Genomic DNA, 9,858 nt, shown 5'->3' on the forward strand with positions numbered 1-9,858 from the left:
AGACACACCTTTGCATGTTTCTCCCTCTTCAAATGCCACCCCCACCTTTTTACATAACCAGAGCTACCCCATCCTTTTTTGTTTTTTTTTAAACAATTCTATTCTATTTTTCCTTTTTTGTTTTAATTAATCAATTATTTTTTTACTGCACGGGCCTTTGTCACAGTGGGTGGGCTTTTCATTGCAGTGGTTTCTCTTGTTGCCGAGTGTGGGCTTTTGGCGTGCAGGCTCAGTAGTTGAGGCGCTTGGGCTTAGTTGCTCCCTGGCATGTGAGATCTTCTCAAATCAGGGATCGAACCCATGTTCTCTGCCCTGAAAGGTGGATTCTTAACCACTGGACCACCAGGGCAGTCCCCAAAGCTATTCACTCTTAAAGGCCCAGTTTGCTTCTCCTGGCCCCTGACATGACTCCCCAACTCTGGTCAGCGTCCGTTGTCCACTCTGGGTCCAAGAGCACTTGGTTCTTGCTTGTGCCTTGGCTCTGTCCTGAAAAGCTTTTGTTTCTGTTGTTAAATACCTTTCACTGTCCTGCTAGATTTTTCTAGGACTGAGTGGTTTAATCATATCCATCTGAATCCTTAATATCTAAACTCTATCATATGTATTGAAATAGACAAGTTAAAAATTCCCAAGCAAGAGATCATGAAACCACTGCTTACCACGCATTTTCCCTTTATGTTGCAATCTGTCATTCTACGGCACAACGTAAGGTGACTTTTACCCTTGTGGGTACACAAGAGATGAGAGGTAGTGGAGATGGGCTTGTTCAAGTTTCTCAGAGGTCAAGTCGGCACAAAACATTTACAAGACACTGGCTTACACCTAACTTAAATGATTTGTTAGGCCCAGGAGATTTGTCAGGCCCAGAATAATTCCAAGGGTAACCATTTCTCAAGTACACACCACATGTCAGCCACTTGCTAGGTCCTTTGCCCGAGTGGTCTCACGATGGTGGAAACACAGTGGTGGTGCATAGTTGGGTTTTGCTCCGTAACAACCTCCAAATCTCAGCAACCAATGACCAGAAATATTTTATTTTTCTCCCTGATGGGGCTGTGGATCACCTGGACCAACTCTCCCTCACGTCTGCCCCTCGGGTCTCTATCTAGGACAGGCAGTCTTCAGAGCACACACTTTTCTTGGCAGATTCTGAAAGAAGTGAAAGAAGAGAAGCCAAATCTCACAGACACACACTTGCTCACCCTGCGTCCATTGGCCAACGCAGGTCTCAAGGACAATCCAGCATCAGTGGAGCAGGGAAATAAACTCTACGTCTTGTAGACTCAAGGGTATGAATAAACAACTGGGAATCCAACGTACCCGTGGCAGCCTACACAAAGATGTCTGAAAAACTTCTAGTTATTTGCTAACATTTAAAAACTGATGAGTTTTCAAAATATCATATTAACACATCTATATGGGACTCTAGAAAGATGGCACTGATGAATCTACTTGCAGTGCAGCATTGAAGACGCAGACATAGAGAACAGACGTATGGACATGAGGGGTGGGTAGGAAGCAGAGGGTGGGACAAATGGAAAGAATAGCATAGAAACATATACACTACCATATGGAAATAGTCAATGGTAAATAGTTACAATAAAAAATGTAAATAGTTAAAATTTTTAAAAAAAGAAAATGTAGTCCAAACTAAAATCACACCTCTATGTGACTGATTTTTTTTATGAGACCATGAAGTCCCCTCTGGAGGAAACCTTCACATTGCAAGTGCTTTCAGTACCCTATTTCACAGACCCTTGTCCTCAGAGACATCACATATTCCTTAATTCTCATCCCGAAGTTTGCTTTTAGATAAGGGTATTTTTTTGTTATTTATTTCTTAATTGGGCACAGATTGATCAGTCAAAGCATGATAACACTGGAAAAAAATAGTCAATGAGAATTTGCTATATGACCCAGGGAACTCAAACGGGGGCTCTGTGACAACCTAGAAGGGTGGGAAGGGATGGGAAGTGGGAGCAAGGTTCAAGAGGGAGGGGACATATCTATGGATACGGCTGATTCATGTTGACGTGTGGCAGAAACCAACACAATATTGTAATTATCCTTCAGTTAAAAATAAAGGGGAAAAAACCTGGTGTTTTCAATAAAAATTAAAATGCTTTGGCTTCTAATATTTTATTTTTTTAACTGGAGGGTAATTGCTTTATAATACTGTTTCTGCTGCACAACGGTGTGACTCAGCCAAATGTGTATGTATCCCCCCTTGCCTCCTGGACCTCCCACCTCCCACCCTCCTCTTCCCAGCCCTCCAGGTCATCCCAGAACACCAGGCTGAGCTCTCTGTGCCATCTAGCAGCTTCCCACTAGCTGTCTATTTTATATATAGTGTTAGTCCCTCAACTGTGTCTGACTCTTTGCAACCCGATAGACTGTAGCCTGTCAGGCTCCTCTGTCCTTGTGATTTCCCAGGCAAGAATACTGGAGTGGGTGGCCCTTTCCTTCTCCAGGGGATCTTCCTGACCCAGGGATCAAACCCAGGTCTCCCACATGGCATGCAGATTCTTTCCCTGTCTGAGCCACCCGCAAAGCCCCATTTTGCATATGGTAGTGTATATATGTGGGGTAGGAAATAGCAACCCACTCCAATATTCTTGCCTGGAAAATTCCATGAACAGAGGAGACTGTCAGGCTGCAGTCTGTGGGATCACAAAGAGAAGAGCTGGAATGACTGACTGGGCATGCACACATATGCAGTGTGTATATGTCAACGCTACTCTCTCAGCTCATCCCACCCTCTCCCCTTCTTATGCCCAAAAGTCCATTCTCTAGGTCTGCGTCTCTTTTCCTGCCCTGCACATAGGCTCATCAGTACCATTTTTCTAGATTCCACGTATATGTGCTAATATATAATGATAAAAATTAAAGTTTCTTGCTTCTCTTAACCAACCGGATCTAACAACCATAGACTCACACTTCTGAATTCCTGGGTGGCGACACGTGGCTGGTGGCCGGTCATGGATGCCCTTCTTAGATGCTCCAGCCTGTCGCCCTCACACCATTATTCTGACTCACTCTACCTGCCCAGCTTTAGTCATTAGCGGCTCTACCTGTTTTCCCCATTCTCTCTACTCCTTAAATCCTCATTTGGAAGTTGGCATTAGGGGCCCATTTTACAGATGCAAAGATTGAAGCCCGAGCGGTTTAGTTAACACTGTTGATGGCGCAGCTCATAAATGGTAAGGTAGGCTTTGAAGCTGAGTCCTCAGGATCAAAGCCTGGGTTCCTGTCACCAAATCAGACTGGTTTAGGAACCACAGTGGTAGTCTGACCTTCTGTGGATTAGGTTAGAAATGAGATAGGCATGATCTCATTGCGTCTTTGCAATATCTCTGGGGGTGAGATGAGGTTATTTTCCCCCTATTTTGGAGATGGAGTGTAGAGCACTTAAAGAGCTTGCCCAAGGTCACAGAGCTCAAAAAGGACACCATCATGTCGCCTTGACTCTGACCCACTCTGTTAGACTTATCATCAAGCGTACAGTCCATAATGCGGGGTTTGGAGGTACTCTCTAGCCTCAGAGAGGGGTCCTGGCATCCACCTTCTGCCACTGACTTTGTGTTTCAGGGCATGTCAGAGAGTTTGACCAGAAGCCCCAAATTGTCATTCACCTGATAATTAAACAAAGCAGATCCTTTGAGGGCTATGAAATCTCAGGGACATCTGACAAGGGATCTATAAATAAGTGGCCCAGTCCCTTTGGGAAATCCTCTTTCTCCATCTCCCTTTTACTTTGAGGTGAACATTTAGTGCATCAGGAAAACACAACTCACATTGATACAACTTGGGGATGGGCACCATGAGAGCCAGGCCAACAAGGCCAACTTCTCTTAAGCAGGATTGGCAGCCTCCTTGAGAAATTCATTGTATAGTGGGATACCCCCTCCATCTGCCATAAAAAATTACTAGGCTTTTTTTTCTGATGGTTAAGCAACACATGCTCGTGTAGACCATTTGAGAAAATGGGGACAATAAGAAAATAGAGTAATCCCCCTACCTTGATATATAACCATTGCTAATATTCTGATGCAAATCCATCTTTTTTTCCCCTAGGTTCATCTACATTATAATGTTGGTAATATACAGAATAGATAATTACCTATCCCGCCCTTTTCATATAATATTATATCATGAGCTACCTCATTAACTATTCTTTAAAAACATGATTTTAATTTCGATATAATGATCCACTAATGGAATATACCATAATGTATTAAGCCAATTATTTATGACTGGTCAACTCCCTTTCTACATCCCATTAGAATTCCATAATCATGAATAATAAGCTGGTTGAATGTTGATGAGCGTGTATTAAGTTGAAGTTCACTTACTGGCTATTTGCCCAGCATGATGCTGGGCATTATAAGGGATTCCTTCACCTGGTCCTGCCTTCAAGGTGCTTACAGTTGGGATAGAAGACAAGTCCATAAAATGCCAACCATGTGGCATGTGTCCACGAAGCATCAGGAATAAAACTCCAAGAGGTTATAAGAATGGCACTCACGTTCACTCCCCCCTCCCATGTTGTGCCCTGCATCTCATAAGCAGGGATGCAGGCGTTTTGCACAAGAAGATCAGAGAGGTCGAATCCCTTGCCCAAGGTCACATGGACCAAAAACAGCAAGGTCGCATTTGAATCAGCGCCTGCCCCCAAGGTCTGTTCTTCCTCTGGTGAGCCGCGGGAAACCCCTGGGGAGACACAAGTGCTGTGACTGTGTGTTGGAGGCAATGGCCCCACCCAGAGGGGTGACGCTTTGGTGCACGCGTGCACATCTGAGTGTAGTGGCTGCTCTGAAACTGCTCTCAGGCTTCACCTCCTTTGATCCTTCACTGCTGTCAGCACAGTGCCTCTGACCATCGGGAATGCTGGGGACTCTGCGTTTAAACAAAACCTACCGTATCAGCACTGCTGGTGTGTATATAAAGGTGTTTTTTTGCACTTGAAGCCATTGAGCTAGGAAAGTCAGGGAAAGATAATTAAAACTATAAATTAAGGAAACTGGTGAAGCAATGGCTATGGCCTTGCCCATTCCTGTTTTATTTTCAGTTTCTATTCATTCCAGAACTTTACCAACCTTGGAGAAAGAAATATTTTCTTGTTTTCCAATGGCCTTCAATGAATCTCCATAAAATATAGTCACCCCTCATCATCTGCAGGTGATTGGTTCCAGAACTTCCCCCTGCTTTGCTTTAACCTCCCACCCCTTCCCCCTCAACCTTCCCTTACCAAAATCCTGGATGTTCAAGCCCCTTACATTAAACAGCGTTGTATTTTCATATAGTCTTCACACATCCTCCTATATACTTTAAAGCATTTCTAGATTACTTACAAAACCTAATACAATGTAAATGCTATGTTAAATTGTTGCCAGTTGGCAAATTCAAGTTTTGCCTTTTGGAACATGGAACTTTTTTCCCAAATATTTTTGATCTGTAATTCATTGAATTTGCAGAAAAGGAAATCCTGGCTATGCAGGGCTGACTGTGTTTCTTCTTGAGTTAGGGAAACCTGCTTGGGAGGAAGTTCTTGTTTGTATCTCTTTCAGAGCTGACATGCTGTATCTTGAGCCCTTTTCCAGAGATAAGTCATTCTCTCCTTTTTAATTCTTAACTTGTTCAGAGAGTTCAGTTCTCTTTTGGGGGGAGGGTTGCAAATTTTTCTGTTATGTTCTAATCAAAGTGCTCGTGCTTGAAGTGAAAACTGCAAAAATTCATAAATGAGTGTGAAATTGATAGAACTCCTGAGAACTAGCTGAAGTCAATTGTCACAGAAATGAAATTTTAAAAATAAAAACTTACATTTGGTTATTATTGTTTTTCAGTCCCTAAGTCATGTCTGACCAACTCTTTGTGACCCATTGGACTGCAACACAACAGGATCTTCTGTCCTCCACTATCTCCCGGAGTTTGCTCAAATTCATGTCCACTGAGTCTGTGATGCCATCCAACCATCTCATCCTCTGTCGTCCCCTTCTCCTCCTGCCCTCAATCTTTCCCAACATCAGGGTCTTTTCCAGTGAGTCGCCTCTTTGCATCAGGTGGCCAAAGTATTGGATCTTCAACTTCAGCATCAGTCCTTCCAGTGAATATCCAGGACTGATCTCCTCTAGGATTGATGGGTTTGATCTCCTTGCAGTTCAAGGTAAAGAAGGGGAATTTTGGAAAACTTAGGCACTGTCTAAGGGATCAAACCCTATTTGTTGATCATGGCAACTTGGACCTTGTGTTGGGAAAGCTCCTGAGGAGCCCTCACTCAGAAAGATTGACATGAACCGTATTAGCAATGCCTGACGCAAAATTCATCATGATTGTTTCCCACAAGAGAGTGACTAACTCCACTTTCCTGGATCTGCCCCAGTTGTAACACTGAACATCCCTCTTCCTGGGAAACTCCTCTGTCCCAGGCAAACCCGCCCACACCTGTAACTAAACAGACGTATGCAAAATCACAGCCGTTGCTACTTATTGAGCGTCTTTTTCATTCCAGACACTTTGCATGTACTGATTCTAGTACACCCACCCTGGATGGGGAGCCCATAAAGTGGTTATTTTACAGGTAAGAAAACTGAAGTGAAGAAACTTGAAGGAAGATGCCCAAAGAACTCCAGCTAAAAAGCAACAGCGCCAAGATCCAGCACTCAAGGTGACTGACTTCCAGCCTGTGCTTTCTCTCCTATGTCCTTGGCTTGAACTTTTTTTTTTTTTGAGTGGGGCAGGGGTGAGGGCGCACAGGTTAGAGGGCATGCCTGCTTGCCGGATCTCAGTTCTCCAACCCAGGAATTGAACCATGGCCATGGCAGTGAAAGCCCAGAATCTCAACCACTGGGCCACCAGGAAACTCCCAGAAATTTTATTCTAAATAAGACCAAGATAAGTGCAATAAGTAAGATGACTAAGAGGAGCAATCAAACATCAGAGACTGTGAGATGCAAAAGAACTCCCCAGGAACCAGAGTCCTGGCCGTGCAAGCTGGGAACACAGCTGCCTCTCACACCATCCCTCCTCCTTCAGTTGCAGAATAACTCCCCTGAGTCACGAAAACTCCACCACGCACTATTATTTTTACCGGAGTATAACTGCCTCACAACGTTGTGTTAGTTTCTGCTCTATAGCAGAGTGAACCCGCTGTATGTTTACGGATGCCCTCTTGAGCCTTTTGAGCATCCCTCCCACCCCTCTGGGGTATCACGGCACTGAGCCGAGCTCCCTGTGTTAGATAGCAGCCTCCCACTGACACCTGATTCAACATGACAGTGTATATATGTCATTGCTACCCTCTCAATTCACCCCACCCTCTCCTTCCGCAAGTCCATTCTCTAGGTCTGTGTCTCTATTCCTGCCCTGAATATAGGCTCATCAGTACCATTTTTCTAGATTCCATGTGTATGCCTTAATATTCAATATTTGTTTTTCTCTTTCTAACTTACTTCTCTCCATGGCAGACTCTAGGTTGAATTTGGCCAATTAGAAAGCATTCAGACAAATGACATCAGGAACGTACAGCAGCCTGGCCAAGAATTATCCCATTTGGCCCAAGGAAAACCTCCCTTTCTGTGTAAATGAGGCCAACCTAGCCTGCCTTAAGGACTCACCCGTGGTTTCGCTGGAGGCAAGAGAGCAGCTGGAAACAGCTGAAGCTATTTTTCACATCCGTTCAGTTACCTCTGCAGCTGGGTCTGGGGAGTTCACCTTTGCCAGGGGCACCCTGGGAGATTCTTGACAAAAATTCAAAAGTGGAAGCCGTTGTCTGGAGTGAGGGGAGAAATCTCCTGGGCGGACATTTGTGTAAGTCAGCCACTGGGTCTACCCTTCTGCCGCCACCCAGGAGGGTCAGGGAGGCCTACCTGTCATGGCAGAACTCAGATAATGAGGGTACAGAATCCCCAGGAAGCATGTTTTTATATAATTTTATTTATTTTTCTTTATTTTTGGCTGCGCTGGGTCTTCACTGCTGTGCATGGGCTTTTCTCTACTTGCAGCGAGCGAGGTCTATTCTCTAGTTGTGGTGAACGTGCTTCTTATCCCGGTGGCTTCTCTCGTTGCAGAGCATGGGCTCCAAGGAGCTTGGGCTTCCGCAGTTGTGGCTCCAGGGCTCGAGAGCACGGGCTCAGTAGTAGAGTCGCGTGGGCTCAGCAGTTGAGTCGCGTGGGCTCAGCAGTCGAGTCGCATGGGCTCAGCAATCGCGGCACACGAGGTCAGTAGATGTGACTCACGGGCTTCGTTGCTCCGTGGCGCGTGGGATCTTCCTGGACCAGGGATCGAACCCCTCTCTCCTGCACTGGCAGAAGGATTCTTTACCACTGAGCCATCACAGAAGCCCCTCAGTCTGTATCTTTGAACAGAAGGACACAGTACCTTTTAAAAGTTAGAAAATTGTCTCTGCTAGCAAATTTAATCTCAGTAGTGGCTAAGCCCAAGCATTCTTTATTCTCTCCTTTCTTTCAAATAGGTGCACAAAGTGGACATCACTTTTAAAGATTCAGATGAATTATTTTTTCTCTCCAGCAAGGTTGCTTATGTGTTTATTTTGTTTCAAGGAATGTTTTAAATATATTTCTGTTATTTTATTAGCTTGGTCCTTGTAGAAAATTTTAGAAAGTACTGATAAGCAGTAATAATAATTATTATTGCAACAATAATAATAAAATAAAATTGAAACCACCTATCTTACCACCACCAAGAGATAGCTGTGTCTCACACTTTGGTTTGTTGCTTTGCTTTTGTTTTAATTTTTTTTATTGAAGTATAGTCAATTTACAATGTTGTGATAATTTTCTGCTGCGCGGCAAAGTGACTCAGTTATGCACATGTATATATTATTTTTTATATTATTTTACCCAGTAAATACTGGGTATTTACTGATTTACCCAGTAAACCCTGGAGGTACTGATTCACCCAGTAGATCCTGGTGGTACTAATTCACCCAGTAGATCCTGGAGGTACTGATTCACCCAGTAAACCCTGGAGGTACTGATTCACCCAGTAAATCCTGGTGGTGCTGATTCACCCAGTAGATCCTGGTGGTGCTAATTCACCCAGTAGATCCTGGAGGTACTGATTCACCCAGTAAACCCTGGAGGTACTGATTCACCCAGTAAACCCTGGTGGTGCTGATTCACCCAGTAAATCCTGGTGGTGCTGATTCACCCAGTAGATCCTGGTGGTGCTAATTCACCCAGTAGATCCTGGAGGTACTGATTCACCCAGTAAACCCTGGAGGTACTGATTCACCCAGTAAATCCTGGTGGTGCTGATTCACCCAGTAAATCCTGGAGGTACTGATTCACCCAGTAGATCCCGGTGGTACTGGTTCACCCAGTAAATCCCGGAGGTACTGATTCACCCAGTAAATCCTGGAGGTACTGGTTCACCCAGTAAATCCTAATAGTTTACCCAGGATCTTGAATGTTGTACCCTGTGCTTCACACGAGGACCTTGTTGCTCATCCAGTCTGAATATAACAGTCTGCATCTCCTAACCCCAAACTTTCAGTCCATCCTTCTCACTTCCCATCCCCCTTTGCAGCCACCAGTCCATTCCATATGTCTGTGAGTCTCTTTCTGTTCTGTCGATAGGTTCGTTATTGCTTTATATTCCTAGGAAAGAGGTTCGTGGATAACTTCCGATTTAAAACGAGACCCAGCTAAAAATTGCCCCTAGCTGTTGCCCTTAAAACAGCGGACAACTGATGTTACTGCCATCAAAAACAAATCCTGAAAGGTACAGCCTAAAACATTTTTGAACATGAAGAACAATGAGGGGACCCTGACCCCCAGAGACATCAGAGCAGAGCGTAAGATGGTGAAGCTTCGGCCCCGAAGCAGGCACGCCAGGCAA

The 9,858-nt window shown here is 44.5% G+C and overlaps 1 protein-coding gene across 1 annotated transcript in view; it reads left to right on the forward strand.

The window, feature by feature from the left end:
- The window catches only part of LDB2 (LIM domain binding 2), a 454,166-nt gene extending 448,264 nt beyond the window's left edge, over positions 1 to 5,902 (forward strand). The window contains exon 8 of the mRNA XM_065914353.1: positions 5,844 to 5,902. Coding sequence (XP_065770425.1) covers positions 5,844 to 5,861 — 18 coding nt within the window. The 3' untranslated portion in view covers positions 5,862 to 5,902. The remainder of the gene's footprint in view (positions 1 to 5,843) is intronic.
- Positions 5,903 to 9,858: the final 3,956 nt, after the last annotated feature.

This window comes from Muntiacus reevesi, chromosome 22 (genome assembly GCF_963930625.1).
Source record: "Muntiacus reevesi chromosome 22, mMunRee1.1, whole genome shotgun sequence".
Classification (NCBI taxonomy): Eukaryota; Metazoa; Chordata; class Mammalia; order Artiodactyla; family Cervidae; genus Muntiacus; species Muntiacus reevesi.